This window comes from Tursiops truncatus, chromosome 1 (assembly GCF_011762595.2).
Source record: "Tursiops truncatus isolate mTurTru1 chromosome 1, mTurTru1.mat.Y, whole genome shotgun sequence".
Classification (NCBI taxonomy): Eukaryota; Metazoa; Chordata; class Mammalia; order Artiodactyla; family Delphinidae; genus Tursiops; species Tursiops truncatus.
In genome coordinates, this window is record NC_047034.1 from 139,792,050 (window position 1) to 139,813,905 (window position 21,856).

The following is a 21,856-nucleotide window of genomic DNA, read 5'->3' on the forward strand; positions in this document are numbered from 1 at the left end:
TCTTAGTTGTGGCATGCGGACTTCTTAGTTGCAGCACGCAGATTCTTAGTCGTGGCATGCATGTGGGATCTAGTTCCCCGACCAGAGATTGGAACCTGGGGCCCCTGTAGGTAATAGCGTTTTATCAGTGTTAAATTTCCTGATTTTGATAGCTATACTGTGGTTGAGTAATAGAATATTCTAGTCTTTAGAAATGCATACTAAAATATATAAGGGTAAAAGAGCATAATGTCTCCAACTTTCAAACATTTCAGAAAACACATGCATATATATATATATGCGCATATATGTATATATGCATGTAGAAAAATGATGAAGCACATGAGGCAAAATATAAACAATCTGAGTACAAGGTATATAGGAGTTCCTTGTACTATTCCTGTAATTTTTATGTCAAAATCAAGGTTTCTAATTAAAATACAAAATTTAGAAAATGAAAAGGCTAATCACCTACAATCTCACCACTACCAACAAGTTTCCTATATTCATTTTTTCCACATTGCTTCCTCTAGTCCTTGTTTATGAGCACACATACATGGGTACAACTTTTACTTCTTTTAACTTCTTATATCACTTAGGGTTTTCACCTGTTGACTTAAACTTTCAAGCTAACTTAGACAATTTTCCATTAAAAAAGAAAAACTGGAGTGATCCAAATATGCCTCAACCAGGGAATGGATAAGCTGTGGTACATCCATACAAACGAATACCACTAAGCAATAAAAAGGAACAGATTACTCACACACAAAACATGAATGAATCTCAAATGCATTCTGCTAAGTGAAAGAAGCCAGACTCAAAGGCTTTTTGATTCTATTCACATGATATTCTGGAAAGGGGCAGAAAACAGACAGTGGTTGCCAAGGAATGGAGGACAGGGGGAAGGGTCGACTACAAAGGTGAACAAAGAATTCTGGTAGGTGATGCAATTGTTCTGTATCTTGATTATGGTGGTAGTTACTTGACTGTACATGTTTGTCAAAACTTTCAGAACTATGCACTAAACAGGTGGACTTTCACTGTATGTAAATTTTTATACCTTAATTAAAAATAGAAAAAACAAGCAGGGCTTCCCTGGTGGTGCAGTGGTTGAGAGTCCGCCTGCCGATGCAGGGTACACGGGTTCGTGCCCCGGTCTGGGAGGATCCCACATGCCGCGGAGCGGCTGGGCCCGTGAGCCATGGCCGCTGAGCCTGCGCGTCCGGAGCCTGTGCTCCACAACGGGGGAGGCCACAACAGTGAGAGGCCCGCGTACAGAAAAAAAAAAAAAAAAGAAAAAACAAAACAAAGTTGGGTTTAAAAACAGGTTTCACTTAACAGAATACAAAATGCAAATCTATCCTCAATCTGTGTCTTACATAAAATGAATAGGATGTTATAATAGTCAATACTTATATTCAAAAGTGGTCTAAAGGAAAGTTTAACTGTAAATTAAATGCAATTGGTCACAGTTCTTAAATAAGACCGCTCCTCTTCATTTTCATGGTCCCTGTTGCAGCACTAAACATTTCTTATCCACACTACTGCAACTGCTTCCTAAGGATTCCTGGCCTCTGGTCCCTCCACCACTCAACTCAAAGTAATACCAGACTGATCTACCTAAAGTAAAGTGCGATATAATCACATCATCTTTTGCTAAAACTCATATTCTGTAGGATAAATTTCAAACTCCTCAGCATAACATTGGAAGCATTTCAAAACCTTGATCCAATCTACTGTTACAGCTGCAACTCCTGTCACCTATGTATTACTGACTCTGCCCCTCTACCCAGGCACAACAAAATAATCCACCCTCTACCCACACAGGACAACCACTCTTATATTTTCAAATTGCGTACCTATGTACAGACCTGGGATGCCCTTCCTCTACACTTTTGCTGGGCAATCCTAGTCATCCCAGTTCAAATTTAGGTCCTTCATACTAATTTCTTCCTCTGGCCTTCTATAGCATTTTGAAAAAGGTATGTCTGCCTTCCGCATCTACTCAGAGGACCATACTTAGGGGCCTAAGCATATAGCAGCTGCTCCATCAAAGTTAGCTAAACGAGAAACTAAGGAAATCAGATCATGTGCAATCAGTACCTTAAAATTACTTTGTTTAAAACAAATCCTCATTTTAAAACTATATCTGCACCATCAGAGTTAGAATTATTTTCACAACTTTGGCCTTTGAAGTGGGATATGTTCTATCACTAAAACTATCAAAAATATCTTCAATACTTGAAGCCAATTTCTTTCAGTCATTAATATATCATCTGGATTTGTTCATTCTTCTGGCTTCCCAGAAATATCAACTATAGTTATCGTGAACAATTCTATCTCCCAATTATTTAGTCTCCTGAAAATAAAAGAACTATGAGGAGGGACCTCCAAGATGGCAGAGGACTAAGATATGGAGATCACCTTCCTTCCCACAAATACATCAAAAATACATCTACATGTGGAACAACTCCTACAGAACACCTACTGAATGCTGGCAGAAGACCTCAGACTTCCCAAAAGGCAAGAAACTCCTCACGTACCTGGGTAGGGCAAAAAAAAAAAGGAAAAACAGACACAAAAGAACAGGGACGGGACCTGCACCTCTGGGAGGGAGGTGTGAAGGAGGAAAGGTTTCCACACACTAGGAAACCCCTTCGTGGGCGGAGACTGAGGGTGGCGGAGCGGGGAAGCTTTGGAGCCACAGAGGAGAGCGCAGCAACAGGGGTACGGAGGGCAAAGCAGAGAGATTCCCACACAGAGGATCGCTGCTGACCAGCACTCACCAGCCCGAGAGGCTTGTCTGCTCACCGGCTGGGACGGGTTGGGGCTGGGAGCTGAGGCTCAGGCTTCGGAGGTCAGACCCCAGGGAGAGGACTGGGGTTGGCTGTGTGAACACAGCCTGAAGGGGGCTAGTGCGCCATGGCTAGCCGGGAGGGAGTCCAGGAAAAAGTCTGGAACTGGCTAAGAGGCAAGAGACCATTGTTTCAGGGTACGCAGAGGAGAGGGAATTCAGAGCACTGCCTAAACGAGCTCCAGAGATAGGTGCGAGCCACGGCTATCAGTGTGGACACCAGAGACTGGCACGAAATGCTAAGGCTGCTGCTGCAGCCACCAAGAAGGCTGTGTGCAAGCACAGGTCACTATCCACACCTCCCCTCCTGGGAGCCTGTGCAGCCTGCCACTGCCAGGGTCCCGTGATGCTGGGACAACTTCCCCGGGAAAACACACGGCGCATTTCAGGCTGTTGCAATGTCGCGCTGGCCTCTGCTGCCACAGGCTCGCCCCGCATTCCGTACCCCTCCCTCCCCCAGCCTGAGTGAGCCAGAGTCCCCTAATCAGCTGCTACTTTAACCCCGTCCTGTCTGGGCGAAGAACAGGCGTCCTCAGGCGACCTACACGCAGAGGCAGGGCCAAATCCAAAGCTGAACCCCAGGAGCTGTGCGAACAAAGAAGACAAAGGGAAATCTTTCCATGCAGCCTCAGGAGCAGCAGATTAAATCTCCACAATCACCTTGATGTACCCTGCATCTGTGGAATACCTGAACAGACAACGAACCATCCCAAAATTGAGGCAGTGGACCTGGGGAGCAACTGTAGACTTGGGGTTTGCTTTCTGCATCTAATTTGTTTCTGGTTTTATGTTTATTTTAGTATTTAGAGCTTATTATCATTGGTAGATTTGTTTATTGATTTGGTTGCCCTCTTCCTTTTTTTTTTAATATTTTTTTTCCTTTTTCTCTTTTTGTGAGGGTGTATGTGTATGCTTCTTTGTGTGATTTTGTCTGTATAGCTTTGCTTTTACCATATGTCCCAGAATTCTGTCTGTCCACTTTTTGTTTTGGTTTTGGTCTGTATACTTCTTAGCACTTGTTAACATTGGTGGATTTGTTTTTTGCTTTGGTTGTTCGCTTCTTTCTTTTTTTTATTACTTTTTTATTTTTAATAGTTTTTTTTAAAAAACTTTATTTTATTTATTTTTTCTTTCTTTCTTTCCTATTTTTACCTCCCTTTTCTTCTGAGGTGAGTGGCTGACAGGGTCTTGGTGCTCTGGCCAGGTGTCAGGCCTGAGCCTCTGAGGTGGGGCAGCCAATTTCAGGACATTGGTCCACCAGAGACCTCCTGGCCCCATGTAATATCAAATGGCGAAAGCTCTCACAGAGGTTCCGTCTCAACGCTAAGACCCAGCTCCACTCAACAACCAGCAAGCTACAGTGCTGGACACCCTATGCCAAACAACTAGCAAGACAGGAACACAACCCTACCCATTACCACACAGGCTGCCTAAAATCATAGTAAGTTCACAGACACCCCAAAACACACCACCAGATTTAGTCCTGCTCAACAGAAAGACAAGATCCAGTTTCATCCACCAGAACACAGACACCAGGCCCCTCCACCAGGAAGCCTACAGAACCCACTGAACCAACCTTACCCACTGGGGGCAGACACCAGAAACAACGGGAACTAAGAACCTGCAGCCTGCAAAAAGGAGACCTCAAACACAGTAAGATAAGCAAAATGAGAAGACAGAGAAATACACAGCAGACGAAGGAGCAAGGTAAAAACCCGCCAGACCTAACAAATGAGGAGGAAATAGGCAGCCTACCTGAAAAAGAATTCAGAGTAATGATAGTAAAGATGATCCAAAATCTTGGAAACAGAATGGAGAAAATACAAGAAACCTTTTACAAGGACCTAGAAGAACTAAAGAGCAAACAAACAATGGTGAACAACATAATAAGTGAAATTAAAAATTCTCTAGAAGGAATCAATAGCAGAATAACTGAGGTAGAAGAACCGATAAGTGCCCTGGAAGATAAAAGAGTGGAAATAACTACCACAGAGTAGAATAAAGAAAAAAGAATGAAAAGAATCGAGGACAGTCTCAGAGACCTCTGGGACAACATTAAACGCACCAACATTCGAATTATAGGGGTCCCAGAAGAAGAAGAGAAAAAAAAGTACTGAAAAAATATTTAAAGAGATTACAGTTAAAAAATTCCATTATATGGGAAAGGAAATAGTCAATTAAGTGCTGGAAGCACAGAGTGTACCGTAAAGGATAAATCCAAGGAGAAACACGCCAAGACACATATTCATCACACTATCAAAAATTAAATACAAAGGAAAAATATTAAAAGCAGCAAGGGAAAAGCAACAAATAACATACAAGGGAATCCCCATAAGGTTAACAGCTGATCTTTCAGCAGAAACTCTGCAAGCCAGAAGGGAGTGGCAGGACATATTTAAATAAGTGATGAAAGGGAAAAACCTACAACCAAGATTACTCTACCCAGCAAGGATCTCATTCAGATTTGCCGGAGAAATTAAAACATTTACAAACAAGGAAAAGCTAAGAGAATTCAGCACCACCAAACCAGCTTTACAACAAAAACTAAAGGAACTTCTCTAGGCAGGAAACACAAGAGAAGGAAAAGACCTACAATAACAAACCCAAAACAATTAAGAAAATGGTAACAGGAACATACATATCGATAATAACCTTGAATGTAAATGGATTAAAACCTCCAACCAAAAGACACAGACTGGCTGAATGGATACAAAAACAAGACCCATATATATGCTGTCTACAAGAGACCCACTTCAGACCTAGGGACACAAACAGACTGAAAATGAAGGGATGGAAAAAGATATTCCATGCAAATGAAATTCAGAAGAAAGCTGGTGTAGCAATTCTCATATCAGACAGAATAGACTTTAAAATAAGGACTATTACAAGAGACAAAGAAGGACACTACATAATGATCAAGAGATCAATACAAGAAGATATTAACAATTGTAAATATTTATGCACACAACATAGGAGCACCTCAATATATAAGGCAAATGCTAACAGCCATAAAAGGGGAAATCGACAGTAACACAATCATAGTAGGGGACTTTAACACCCCTCTTTCACAATGGACAGATCACCCAAAATGAAAATAAATAACGAAACACAAACTTTAAATGACACATTAAACAAGATGGACTTAATTGATATTTACAGGACATTCCATCCAAAAACAACAGAATACACTTGCTTCTCGAGTGCTCATGGAACATTCTCCAGGATAGGTCATATCCTGGGTCACAAATCAAGCCTAGGTAAACTTAAGAAAATTGAAATCCTATCAAGTATCTTTTCCGGCTACAACATTATGAGACTAGATATCAATTACACGAAAAAATCTGTAACAAACACAAACACATACAGGCTAAACAACAAACTACTAAATAACCAAGAGATCACTGAAGAAATCAAAGAGGAAATCAGAAAATACCTAGAAACAAATGACAACGAAAACACGATGACTCAAAACCTACGGGATGCAGCAAAAGCAGTTCTAAAAGGGAAGTTTATAGCAATACAATCCTACCTCAAGAAGCAAGAAACATCTCAAATAAACAACCTAAACTTACACCTAAAGTAATCAGAGATAAGAGGAACAAAAAACTGTCGAAGTTAGCAGAAGAAAAGAAATCATAAAGATCAGATCAGAAATAAATGAAAAAGCAATGAAGGAAACGATAGCAAAGATCAATAAAACTAAACACTGGTTCTTTGAGAAAATAAACCAAGTTGATAAACCATTAGCCAGACTCATCAAGAAAAAAAGGGAGAAGGCTCAAATCAATAAAATTAGAAATGAAGCAGGAGGAGTAGCAACTGACACTGCAGAAATGCAAAGGATCATGAGAGATTACTACAAGCAACTATACGCCAAAAAAATGGACAACCTGAAAGAAACGGACAAGTTCTTAGAAAAGCACAACTTCCAAGACTGAACCAGGAAGAAACAGAAAATAAAAACAGACCAATCGTGACCACTAAAACTGAAACTATGATTAAAAATCTTCCAACAAGGGCTTCCCTGGTGGCGCAGTGGTTGAGAGTCTGGCTAACGATGCAGGGGACACGGGTTCATGCCCCGGTCTGGGAAGATCCCACATGCCGCAGAGCGACTAGGCCCGTGAGCCATGGCTGCAGAGCCTGTGCGTCCGGAGCCTGTGCTCCGCAATGGGAGAGACCACAACAGTGAGAGGCCCGCGTATCATAAAAAAAAAAAAAATCTTCCAACACACAAAAGTCCAGGACCAGATGGCTTCACAGGCAAATTCTACCAAACATTTAGAGAAGAGCTAACACCTATCCTTCTCAAACTCTTCCAAAATATAGCAGAGGAAGGAACACTCCCAAACTCATTCTACGAGGCCACCATCAGTCTGATACCAAAACCAGACAAAGATGTCACACAAAAAGAAAACTACAGACCAATATCACTGATGAACATAGATGTAAAAATCCTGAACAACAACAACAAAATACTAGCAAACAGAATCCAAAAGCACATTAAAAGGATCATACACCATGATCAAGTGGGGTTTATCCCAGGAATGAAAGGATTCTTCACTATACACAAATCAATCAATGTGATACATCATATTAACAAACTGAAGGATAAAAACCATATGATCATCTCAATAGATGCAGAAAAAGCTTTTGACAAAATTCAACACCCATTTAAGATAAAAACCCTCCAGAAAGTAGGCATAGAGGGAATTTACCTCAACATAATAAAGGCCATATATAGCAAACCCATAGCCAGCATTGTTCTCAATGGTGAAAAACTGAAACCATTCCCTCTAAGATCAGGAACAAGACAAGGTTGCCCACTCTCACCACTATTATTCAACATAGTTTTGGAAGTTTTAGCCACAACAATCAGAGAAGAAAAAGAAATAAAAGGAATCCTAGTCAGTAAAGAAGAAGTAAACTGTCACTGTTTGCAGATGACATGATACTATACATAGAGAATCCTAAACATGCTACCAGAAAACTACTAAAGCTAATCAATGAATTTGGTAGAGTAGCAGGATACAAAATTAAGGCACAGAAATCTCTTGCATCCCTATACACTAATGATGAAAAATCTGAAAGAGAAATTAAAGAAACACTCCCATTTACCATTGCAACAAAAAGAATAAAATACCTAGGAATAAACCTACCTGAGGAGACAAAAGACATGTATGGAGAAAATTATAAGACACTGATGAAAGAAATTAAAGAAATTAAAGATGATACAAAAAGATGGAGGGATATATCATGTTCTTGGATGGAAGAATCAACATTGTGAAAATGACTATACTACCCAAAGCAATCTACAGATTCAGTGCAACCTCTATCAAACTACCAATGGCATTTTTCACAGAACTAGAACAAAAAAATTTCACAATTTGTATGGAGACACAAAAGACCCCGAATAGCCAAAGCAATCTTAAGGAAGAAAAATGGAGCTGGAGGAATCAGGCTCCCTGACTTCAGACTATATTACAAAGCTACTGTAATCAAGACAGTATGGTACTGGCACAAAAACAGAAATATAGATCAATGGAACAGGATAGAAAGCTCAGAGATCTACCGACGCATATATGATCACCTTACCTTTGATAAAGGAGGCAAGAATATACAATGGAGAAAAGACAGCCTCTTCAATAAGTGGTGCTGTGAAAACTGGACAGCTACATGTAAAAGACTGAAATTAGAACACTCCCTAACACCATACACAAAAATAAACTCAAAATGAATTAAAGACCTAAATGTAAGCCCAGACACCATCAAACTCTTAGAGGAAAACATAGGCAGAACACTCTGTGACATAAATCACAGCAAGATCCGTTTTGATCCACCTCCTAGAAAGAAAAACAAAAATAACAAATGGGACCTAATGAAAGTTAAAAGTTTTTGCACAGCAAAGGAAACTATAAACGGGACAAAAAGACAATCCTCAGAATGGGAGAAAATATTTGCAAATGAAGCAACTGACAAAGGATTAATCTCCAAAATATACAAGCAGTTCATGCTGCTCAATATCAGAAAAACAAATAACCCAATCCAAAAATGGGCAGAAGACCTAAATAGACATTTCTCCAAAGAAGATATACAGATTGCCAACAAACACATGAAAGGATGCTCAACATCACTAATCATTAGAGAAATGCAAATCAAAACTACAATTAGATATCACTTCATGCTGGTCAGAATGGCCATCATCAAAAAATCTACAAACAATAAATGCTGGAGAGGGTGTGGAGAAAAGGGAACCCTCTTGTACTGTTGGTGGGAGTGTAAATTGATACAGCCACTGTGGAGAACAGTATGGAGGTTCCTTTAAAAAACTAAAGATAGAATTACCATATGACCCAGCAATCCCACTACTGGGCACACACCCTGAGAAAACCATACTTCACAAAGAGTCTTGCACCACAATGTTCACTGCAGCACTATTTACGATAGCCAGGACGTGGAAGCAACCTAAGTGCCCATCGACAGATGAATGGATAAAGATATGGCACATATATACAATGGAATATTACTCAGCCATAAAAAGAAACAAAACTGAGTTATTTGCAGTGAGGTGGATGGACCTAGAGACTGTCATACAGAGTGAAGTGAGAAAGAGAAAAACAAATAACATATGCTAATACATGTATATGGAATCTAAAGAAAAAACAACAAAAATGGTTCTGAAGAACCTAGGGGCAGGACAGGAATAAAGATGGAGACGTAGAGAATGGACTTGAGGACACGGGGAGGGGAAGTATAAGGTGGGATGAAGTGAGAGAGTAGCACTGACATATATACACTACCAAATGTAAAACAGACAGCTAATGGGAAGCAGCTGCATAGCACAGGGAGATCAGCTCGGTGCTTTGTGTCCCCCCAGAGGGGTGGGATAGGGAGGGTGGGAGGGAGATGCAAGAGGGAGGAGACATGGGGATATATGTATACATAAAGCTGATTCACTTTGTTGTACAGCAGAAACTAACACACCATTGTAAAGCAATTATACTCCAATAAAGATATTAAAAAAATAACTATGAGAATTCCATGTTTAAAATAGAATTTATTGCCCTACATGCATAATCTTCTATTCTGAGCAAATTAGACAGCTATACTAATATTCTGACTCTGGTAGCTCTTTATAGTTTGGCTTTTACTGAGGGTTTTCAACTCCGAATATGAACTACATGGAATACCAGAGGACGATACAGAACCAATGAATCAGATTTAGGAGGAAACTTAAAATTCAACGTCTTAACATCTTTTTATTTGATGCAATTCAATAAACATTTACTCACTTTGAGAGAGATCCTCAGAGGGGTTAGGAGAATCAAAGTCTTAGATCTCAAGGATTTCACATAACAAACAGGATACAAAACAAGGTAGATACTCTACAACTAAACAAAAATTGGATAGGGACCCAAAAGTTACAAAGTGCTGTGGATATTCAAAGGGAGATGGTACCTAAGATTGGCCTTAATTGGAAGTTAGAATTTTCACACAGAACTAATATTCCAGGCATGAAAGAAGAAAGGATAGAGAGAAGAGATTCAAGAGTTTACAAAACATGAGAATATAACGGACTCTGTAAAAAAGTGTTCACATATCCTTTGTGGAACCAAAAGTGTGAAAAAATGAATACATAATTACCAAGAACTTCGGGAGAGAAAAAGGAGCCAACTAGTGTTGAAAGCTACAGCAGGGTTAAGAGAATAAAGATAGAAATTATCAAGAATGTATCATAATCAGGTCATTGGTGGCCTTACCTGACCTCAGTGGTGAGATCAGAAACTAAAGACATTTCAGAGTAGAAAAACAAAAGTGGCTCAATATAAAAGGCTCATCATGAAAGAGAATAATTAAGGTAAGGAGAAAAACAGAGTTTTAGAATATGGAAGACCTGAACATGTTTGATGACAGAGCGAAAGGAGTCAACAGAAAGGTAAAAATGGAAAGATTCAAACGAAAGAAGGTATACTTAATATTTGGAACAAAGTTACAGAAAGTGGTTGGAAACAAAAGCATGCAAAGAGGAAAGATGGGCCTTGGAAAGGAAAAGGGACTTTTTTCCTCTGGGAAAAAAGGATGAGCATTTCTCTGAGAAAAAAGGATGAGCATTTCTCTGAGAGAAGAGCAAGGAAGTTGAGGGATCCTGAAAAGGCTTGAAAAGAAAGTGCTTGGAAATCTTAGGAGCACAGGCATTTGACAAGGGCAGGAAGAAAATCAGCAGGAGACAAATAGAAAGGATTCTAGCAGCAGTGAGGGCTTAGCTGGATTCAGAAACAGAAATCTGCGGAGATACAATCAGCATATTTGATGACTTTCTCCCAATAACCTCAGAAGCCCGGGACGCTAGGGGGAGAAAGCAAATTGTGGGAAAGGAAACCAAAAAATGACTTGCCTGAAATAAAATTACTCAAGTTGGCAGGGCTGAGACAAGTGCCCAGCCAGCTCTGGCTTCTAGTTCAGCACTCTCCTTTGACTATGCTGCCTTCTTTTTAAACAAAACTTTCCTAAAGATGGTTAAGTTTAAAAGTTAATTGCCAGTTTTAAAGTTTTAAAACCATGCTATTAAAGCAAGGTAATGAAATAGTTGTTCTTTGAGCACTACCACAATAAAATTAGGACTTTTTTTTACTTGTATAACGTCATCAGTTGTGAAAAGTCAGAAGGGTTCATTGCCAGACAAAACCCAGAATGTCACTTACCTGGCAGCTTCAGGAAAACCCATCTTGTACAGCGTGACAACTACTGCTCCTCCGAGGCCTAAATTATGCTGCAGAGCAACCTTTGCACCAGGAACTTGCCTTTTTCCGGCTTCCCCTCTCAGCTGCCAGCAGAGTTCAGCGCACTGAGCCAGACCTAACAAATCGAACGCAGAACAGTCAGATTCCGTTGGTTTAGAAAGCTAAAGGCAGACAAGGGCTAACGTTTAATTGTGACTTTTAACTAAACCATTTTATTCAGCCAAGACGACGTTTGCCTAAGTAAGAACTTCTCTTAAAAGCCTGGAGGGTTTTTGCAGCTAGCTATTTTTTCTCCCTAAGTAATCTCTGTATTTAGACAATATTCAGGCTTCAGAAATTCCTTGTGCTCTTTAAATTTATCCAACCTGCCATTTTTTGGCAATGTTGAAAGAGAAAACACTGAATATACCGTTCTCTGGCTGACGCAAAACAGCATAAAATAATTTAATTTTACCATTTTTAATGTATCTAAAGAATATAATCTAGGACTTGGGAGTTGACTTTCCCTAAAATATTTAGCTGGTATGGGAAATTTTCCTATTATTCTCCTCAAAAAGTTCCTAGAAAGAATGTTTTCTAGACTAGCTATTCACAGCTATTCCAAAAATAGCACTGGATTCACAAAAATAGCATTTTGTCCTCTGGATAATAAAATCAGAGATTTTTAGAGCTGGAGAGAACTAAATAATGTTGAAACCAAACCCCCCTAAAACTGAGTTCCCTTACCGAGTTTATGATTAATCTCTCTATCCAAAACTTTATTCCCTTACTTGTCTCCTCTGACCTCAATCCCTTTCTTGTCCCCTCAATTCTGTGCTAACTGAACACTAATTAATCAGAGTCAGTTGACTAAGATTGCTGTTGTTAATAACATCGTTACTGTATTCAAATTGCTGTTGTAGATACCATCATACAAACTCAAGTTGTTTTTCCAGGCAAGATGAGCTCACAACCCCCAGAGCCATGGACCACCTGGCCAGAGAATCATAAACCAGACACATTCTGACTCCCAAAACCATGATTAAGAAATGTCACACATATACACACTACTATATATAAAATAGATAACTAATAAGAACCTACTGTATAGCACAGGGAACTCTACTCAATACTCTGTAATGACCTATATGGGAAAAGAATCTAAAGGAGTGGATATATGTATAACTGATACACTTTGCTGTACAGCAGAAACTAATACAACATTGTAAATCAACTATACTCCAATAAAAATTAATTAATAAAAAAATACACGTGTTCAATAATGAAAGAGAAATGTCACAGAAATGTCTTGAGACGATGATTAATTACAGTTTCCTTGTTCTTCCCCTTTAAAACATCCTTAACTCAAAGACCAAGATGGAGTGGATCTGAGACTTGTCTCCCACTCCCTTTCTTGGCGCCCTGCAAATAAACCCTTACTTTGCTGCAAACACCCACTATCAGAGTTTGCTTTCTGTGCCAAGCCATGGGCACAGGAGCCCTTGCTCAGTTACAAAGGTAGCAATGAGAAACTGTAAAATTAAGTAATTTGTGAATGGTCACAAAGCAGGCTAATTCCAGAGTTGAGATTAGAAGCCAAGTCTCCTGATTTACATCTGTTTTTCTCCCACACCAGCTATTCAAGGATAGTTTAGTTAAGAATGTTGGATAGACTGGTTTCATCGTTCCAGAAGCAGAGCAAACTGGTCTACCTATAAAGTCTTTTCTTCCACCTACACCCCCAATCACAAGGTCTGATTCCCGAATACCTATGACAGTTTTCTGTATAACCCCAACCTTCTCAAGAAATTTAACTGCCATTTCTCCTTTCTAAGCAATGTCTACATATTTTTACAGAATATATATTTTAAATACTGTTTTAAAATAGGTAATTCTACATCTTGTCATGAATTTTTGAATTGTGAACATTTTGAATATTAAGGTCAAAGTGAATAATTCTACTAATATATCCAAACTTTGGGGCAATCAGTTTTACTTGAAATCTGCCATACAAAAAGCTTAAACATTTATGAATACATAAGACCAAAAAAAGTATTCAGACTGGTCTTATGTATATGGTGGGGAAATAGGGCTAGTTCTCTTCCCCAAAGAGTAAATATACATAGTTTATAAATATTTGAGAAAAATACTCAACTTTACCTTGATCAAATAGAAAGATACTGTTTTAACCAATCACATTGGTCAGGATGTTTAAAAATGGAGGTAATCAATGCTGGGGAGACTATGGCATGACAGCCACCTTCATACAGTAAGGGTAAAAGTTCAAACTGGTACAACCTTTTTGGAAAGCAATGTAAAAAATTATTAAGAGCATTAAAAATGCCTTGAAAACCATTCTATGGAAATAATCAAGCATAGGAAAAGTCTTACACACAAAGCTATCTGTTTATCACTTTCTTAGAATAGTGAAAAACTAGATAATCTACAAGTGAAATAACTGGCGAATGGTTATATGAATTATGACCTATCCATATGACAAAGTACTATGTTCCTATTTAAAATGATGTATCCAAAAATTTTAATAGTTTAGGAAAATGTTTATGATATAATCTTAGTAAAAAAATGCAAGGAACCCTTTAGATATTCATCTACCCATCCATCCAACAAATATTTACTGAATGCCTAATATGTGCTGACACTGCTCAAGGCTCAGAAGATCTAATAAATAAGATAGGCATATAAAGGTACACAGCCTACTTAAGGAATAGAAAGTTAAGTGAATGAGGCTAGAGAGTGCTCAAGACAGCCAGTGAGAGTGAGAGAGAAGGGGGTGAAAAGGGAGAGAGGGAGTTGGGGGAGGGAGGCTGGCAGAAGGGGAGAGAGTGAGGGGGAGAGAAGGAGGGAGAGAGAGAACATGAATGTACTGGAAGCACCAGATTTTGCAATAATCTCAGTCACACCATACGACTGATACTGTAGACGATGTGGTATACTGTGTTAAATCTCTACTCATGATTTGCTAAACTCACTTGTGGCAAAAAAAGGAAGAAGGGAGGGAGGGAGGGAATAAAGATCCATGTTAACTTATTTATTCACTTCTAACAAAAGACGACAGTGAGAAAACATACTGATTATATGAGCTTTCTCGTTATCTGCTTTCAGAATAACCTGGCATTTCTTGCATTTCTAGAATCTAGATTTGTGAAGGGTGGAAGTCAAAAGTTGGCCTCAGAAATCTACTTGCCAAGAAGACGCAGAAGATAGTTATGAAAGCATAAACTATATGAGCAACACATTTTAAAATTTTTCCTTCCTTGGATAACTTCTGGCACTGAATTAAAAACCGTATTTTTCCTCTCCTTGGGGAAAAAAAACTATCAAACATGAACACAATATATTTATAAATTGTGGAGGGAGATAGGAATGGGCATCCTGTCAAAGTAGTATATTCAAACAGTAATGTCCTTCTTAAAGTCTCTTACGAAGGGGAAAAAACGTTTTAACCTTGTTACTTCATTTTACTACCATCTTGCTGCAAAAATTTCCTAACAAGATGTTGGTCAATCTTTTAATACAAAAATAATTAGCCTAGGACTCAGCTACATAGTTATATAGTCTGGTTGCTACTGAAAATAAGCTATTCAAATATGTATCAGGCACTCCACTAAGTACTGAAGATACAAAGAATTCACAGTGTAATATGAAGTGCTAATAAAGATAAGTACTAAGTGCTATGGAAATCCACAGAATGGAAAAACTACAGGGAATAATATCTTGAGATATTACCCGAGGTCTTTTCTTCCTCCTGCTTCCCTGAACCCATAGCTCTTCCTATACCATTAAGACAGTCAAGTACAAAAAGTCATAATTTAGCTTTAGTTTCAAATTAGACATCTAAAGACCTTAGCATAAACAGCATAAAAAAGCATGTTTTTCTATTGTTGGAGGCTGGCTTTTTGAGAAAGCAAAGATTTTTGAGCTTTAAAGGGCAAAAAGCGTTAATGGACTCAGCATACACTGAAAAATGCACAGTTATTAAGATCAGTTTTTCCCTCCAAAAGTTATAAAATTATCAACCTAGAATGCTATCAAAAGTACAATATATTTCAAGAACAAAAGTAACAAGGATATTTTCAGACAAAATAAGCTGAAAGAATTCATCACCATACTGTAACACCCACACTATAAATGTTAAAGGAAATCCTTTAGGCAGTAAGAAAATGATAGCAGATGGAAATATGAATTTACACAAAGGAATGAAGTGGTAACTACATTAATCTTAAATAGATAAGGTTTCTTATTGTTTAATCTCTTTAGGAGATAACTGATTATTTAAACAAAAATAATTTCTTGTGGGGTTTAAAACATATGTAAAAGAAAAATTTACAACTACAGTATTATAAGGCCTGGACAGGAAAAATGGAAGTATACTGTTGTAAGGTTCTTTTACTATTAGTGAGCTCGTATAATAACACTTGGAAAATAGGCTATGATAATAAAGGTAAAATGGAGAAATAAAAAATAATCCAAAAGTAGGATGATGAAAAGAGAGAAATGGGAATAAAGGACAGCTGGGACAAAGAGAACACAAATAGCCATACTAATAATCATATCAAATATAAATAGTCTAAACACCCCAATCAAAGACAGAGATTGTCAGTGTGGAGAAAAAAAACAAGACCCAACTAAATGCTGCCAATGCACTTTAAACATAAAATCACAAATAGGTTAAAACTAAAAAGATAGAAAAAGATATACCATGTTAGCACTAGTTGAAATCTGAAAGCTGGAGTGGCCATATTAAATCAGCCAAAGCAGATTTCAGAGCAAAGACTTGCCAGAGCAAAGAAGGCCATTTCATGAAGATAAAGGGGAAAAGATAAAACTGTCTTTATTCACAGATAATATGATTGTCTATATAGAAAACCTGATGCAGTTTTTAAACAACTACTAGGATTAATAAGTGAGTTTTAGCAAGGCTATAAGATGAATAAACAAAAATTGATTGTATTTCTACATACTAGTAATGAAAGCTTGAAACTGAAAAAATACCATTCACAATAGCATCAAAAATATGAAATACTTAGGGGTAAATCTGACAAATATTTACCCCTAAGTATTTACCCCATAATCTGACAAATATGTGCAAGACCTGTACAGTGAAAACTATATTTCTGAAAAAAGTTAAAGACTTTTTAAAATAAATAAATGGAGACATATATTTTGTTTATAAGTCAGAAGATTCACTATTGTTTGAATCTCAATTCTCCCCCAGATAAATCTATACATTCAACATAATCCTAAAAAAAATCCCAGGAAAATTTTTTGTAGAAATCAACAAGCTTATTCTAAAATTTCTATAAAAATACAAAGGAGCTAGAATAGCCAAACAACTCTAAAAAAGAAGAATTAAGTTGGGAGGCTAAGGCTACCTAATATCAAGAACAATTACAAAGGTACAGTAATCAAAACAGTATGGTACTCATGTAAAGACAGACACATAGATTAACTGGACAGAAAAGACAGACCACAAATAATGCCCACATATTTATGAACAACTGATTTTTGACAAAGGTAATGCAGTGGACAAAGTATAGATAAATAAATGGCACTCCAACAACAGGAAATCCATATGTAAAAAATGGACTCAGATCCACACTTTGTGCCATACATAAAAATTAATTCAAAATGGGTCACAGATCTAAATGTAAGGCTTAAAGTATAAAACATCTAGGAGAAAACATAGGAAAAGATCTTTGTGACTCAGGGTTAGACAAAGATGTCTTAGACAGGACTTAACCATAATTAAAAACTTCTGCTCTTTAAAAGACACTAGCAAGAGAATGAAAAGGAAAGTCACAGACTGGGAGAAAATCTTTGCAAAGCATATATTTAGTAAAGAATTTGTATACAGGATACATAAAGAACTCTCAAAACTCATTGAAGAAGATATAAAGATGACAAATAAGCACATAAAAAACTGTTTAACATCATTAGCCAGTAGGAAAATGCAAATTAAAACCACAAGAAGATGCCACTACATACTGATTAGAATGGCTAAAATTTAAAAAGCTGACCATACCAAGTGCTGACGAGGATGTGGAAGAACTAGAACTCTCATACACAGCTGGTGGGAAGGCAAAATAGTATGACCACTTTGGAAATCAGTTTGACAGTTTCTTTTTTTGTTGTTTTTTTAAATTAATTTATTTATTTTGGCTGCGCCAGGCCTTAGTTGCAGCATGTGGGATCCTTTAGTTGCAGCATGTGGACTTCTTAGTTGGGGCATGCATGCAGGATCTAGTTCTCTGACCAGGGATTGAACCTGGGCCCCCTGCATTGGTAGCGTGGAGTCTTACCCACTGGACCACCAGGGAAGTCCCCAGTTTGACAGTTTCTTAAAAGTTAAACCTACTTGGGCTTCCCTGCTGGCACAGTGGTTGAGAGTCTGCCTGCTGATGCAGGGGACATGGGTTCATGCCCTGGTCCAGGAAGATCCCACATGCCGCAGAGCGGCCAGGCCCGTGAGCCATGGCCGCTGAACCTGCGCGTCCAGAGCCTGTGCTCCACAACGGGAGAGGCCACAACAGTGAGAGGCCCACATACCGCAAAAAAAAAAAAAAGTTAAGCCTACACCTGGCATGTGATCCAGTCATTCCACTCCTAAGTATTTACACAAGAGAAAATATAATCCGTGTTTATATAAATATTTACCCATGAATGTTCACAGTAGCTTTATTTGTAATAGCCAAAAACTAGAAACAACCCAAATATCCATCAACAATAAACATGATATATCCATACAGTGGAATACTACTCAGCAATAAAAAGGAATGAACTATTGATACATGCAAATATATGGACAACTCTCAGGCAGACAAAAAGAAAGATAACATACTGTAGAATTCCATTTATACAAAACTCTAGAAAATGCAAATTAATCTACAGTGACACAAAACACTCCTTTGGGATGTGGGGTAGGAAATAGTGGGAAGGAGGGATTACAAAGATGTATATATGACAAAACTTTTCGGGTTGATGGACATGTTCACTATCTTGACTATGGTGATGGTTTAACAGGTGGATATATATGTCAAACTTATTAAATTGTACATTTTAAATATGTGCAGTTGAAGATGGCAGTGTGGGAAGATGCGGAGTTAGTGTCTCCCCACGACTACGGCAACTGTTGGCTGCTGGTGGGGGACTCTGACGCCCAAGGAGATGGGAGGAACCCCAAAGTGAACTGGTAGGATGTAGGGGGACTGAGTGGGGAGGAGAACTGGAGGCCAGACAGGATCAGTGCCCCTGAGGCTGGGAAGATCAGGAGAGGCAGGTGGGAGGAGCCATCCAGGAGAAAGGGGAGAGGAGCGGAGGGTGATTGCCCCGCCCACTGGGGCCCAGGGAGCCTGTTGAGCTCCCAGGCTGGTCCCCTGCCCTCCAAAGCCCCCTCCAGGCCGTGTGGGCCCTTGGGAGCATAGGAAGGAGGCCAGGGAGATCAGGAGAGGCAGGTGGAAGGGGCCCTCCCAGACCCAAGGAGCAGGAGAGGAGAGGAGGGCGTTTGACCCGCCCACTCGAACCCAGGAAGCCTGTGGGGCTCCCAGCTGAGGTACCCTGCTCTCTGAGACCAGGGGTGGGAGGCACGCCTGGACCCCTTCTGTGCCTTGAGCCTAAGCCCCATGCCCCACATTCCCCAGGGCCTTTCCAGCCCTGTGGGTCCTAAGCATAGGCCCTGCCCACTACCCAAACCTCACCCTTGCTTAGGCCCCGCCCTCCACAGCCAAAGCCTTTCCCCCCTTTTTATTCTTTTCTTTTCCCTCCTCCTCTTTTTTACTATTGCGGTACTGATATACCTTCCGGTTGTTGATTCATCTATATTTTTTATTTTTATATTCTTTCTAACATACCTGTTAGTTTCCTAATCTAATTTTACTTTTTACTTTGTTATTGTTCTTTTCTTTTTTGCCACCCCACATGGCTTGCGGGATCTTGGTTCATGAACCAGGGGTCGGACCGAAGCTCCTCCAGTGGGAGCTCTGAGTCCGAACCACTGGACTAACAGAGAACCTCAGACCCCAGGGAATATTCATCAGAGTGAGATCTCATGGAGTTCCTCATCTCAGTACCAAGACCCAGCTCTACTCAACAGCCTACAAACTCCAGTGTTGGACGCCTCAGGCAAAACAACCAGTAAGACAGGAACACAATCCCACTCATTTAAATAAATTTAAAAAATGAGATGGCAAAAAAATATGTCACAGATGACTGAGCAAGGTAAAAACCTACAAGACCAAATAAATGAGGAAATAGGCACCTACCTGAAAAAGAATTCAGAGTAATGATAGTAAAGATGATCCAGAATCTCAGAAACAGAATGGAGGCACAGATTGAGAAAATACAAGAGATGTTTAACAAAGATCTAGAAGAACTAAAGAACAAACAAACAGAGATGAACAACACAATAACTGAAATGAAAAATACACTAGAAGGAATCAATAACAGAATAACTGAGGCAGAAGAATGGGTAAGTGAGCTAGAAGACAAAATGGTGGAAGTAACTGCCGAGGAGCAGAATAAAGATAAAAGATGAAAAGAATTGAGGACAGTCTCAGAGACCTCTGGGACAACATTAAATGCACCAACATTCGAATTATAGGGGTCCCAGAAGAAGAAGAGAATAAGAAAGGGTCTGAGAAAATATTTGAAGAGATTACAGTCGAAAACTTCCCTAACATGGGAGAGGAAATAGTCACCCAAGTCCAGGAAGCACAGAGAGTCCCATACAGGATAAACCCTAGGAAAAATACACCAAGACACCTATTAATCAAACTAACAAAAATTAAATTCAAAGGAAAAATATTAAAAGCAGCAAGGGAAAAACAAAAAAATAATATACAAAGGAATCCCCATAAGGTTATCAGCTGATTTTTCAGCAGAAACTCTGCAGGCCAGAAGGGAGTGGCAGGATATACTTAAAGTGATGAAATAGAAAAACCTACAACCAAGATTACTCTACCCAGCAAGGATCTCATTCAGATTTGATGGAGAAGTCAAAAGCTTTTCAGACAAGCAAAAGCTAAGAGAATACAGCACCACCAAACCAGCTTTACAACAAATGCTAAAGGAACTTCTCTAGGTGGGAAATACAAGAGAAGAAAAAGATCCACAAAAACAAACCCAAAACAATTAAGAAAATGGTAATAGGAACATACATATAGATAATAACCTTGAATGTAAATGGATTAAATGCCCCAACCAAAAGACACAGACTGGCTGAATGCATACAAAAACAAGACCCATATATATGCTGTCTACAAGAGATCCACTTCAGACCTAGGAACACATACAGACTGAAAGTGAAGGGATGGAAAAAGATATTCTATGCAAATGGAAATCAAAAGAAAGCGGGAGTAGCAATACTCCTATCAGATAAAATAGACTTTAAAATAAAGAATGTTACAAGAGATAAGAACGGACACCACATAATGATCAAAGGATCAATCTAAAAAGATATAACTATTATAAATGTTTATGCACCCAAGATAGGAGTGCCTCAATACATAAGGCAAATGCTAACAGCCATAAAAGGGGAAATCGACAGTAACACAACCATAGTAGGGGACTTTAACACCCCACTTGCACCAATGGACAGATCATCCAAACAGAAAATAAATAAGGAAACACAAGCTTTAAATGACACAATACACCAGACAGATTTAATTGATATTTATAGAACATTCCACCCAAAAGTGGCAGAATACACTTTCTTCTAAAGTGCACCTGGAACATTCTCCAGGATAAATCACATCTTGGGTCACAAATCAATCCTCAGGAAATTTAAGAAAACTGAAATTGTATCAAGCAACTTTTCTGACCACAACACTATGAAATTGTAAATCAATTACAGGAAAAAAAACTGTAAAAAACACAAATACATGGAGGCTAAACAGTGCACTACTAAATAACCAAGAGATCACTGAAGAAATCAAAGAAGAAATAAAAAATACATAGAAACAAATGAACACAAAAACACAACGACCCAAAACCTATGGGACGCAGCAAAAGCAGTTCTAAGAGGGAAGTTTATAGCAATTCAATCTCACCTCAGGAAACAAGAAAAATCTCATATAAACAATCTAACCCTACACTTAAAACAACTAGAGAAAGAAGAACAAAGAAAACCCAAAGTCAAGAGAAGGAAAGAAATCATAAAGATGAGAGCAGAAATAAATGAAATAGAAACGAAGAAAGCATTAGCAAAGATCAATAAAACTAAAAGCTGGTGCTTTTTTTGTTTATCTTTGAGAAGATAAACAAAATTGATAAACCTTAGCCAGACTCA

The 21,856-nt window shown here is 38.7% G+C and overlaps 1 protein-coding gene across 8 annotated transcripts in view; it reads right to left on the bottom strand.

The window, feature by feature from the left end:
* The window catches only part of SCP2 (sterol carrier protein 2), a 163,789-nt gene that overhangs the window by 42,899 nt on the left and 99,034 nt on the right, over positions 1-21,856 (bottom strand). For all 8 annotated transcript variants that reach the window (XM_073789698.1, XM_033866520.2, XM_073789693.1 and 5 more), the window contains one exon: positions 11,536-11,689. In XM_073789698.1, coding sequence (XP_073645799.1) covers positions 11,536-11,689 — 154 coding nt within the window. The remainder of the gene's footprint in view (positions 1-11,535; positions 11,690-21,856) is intronic.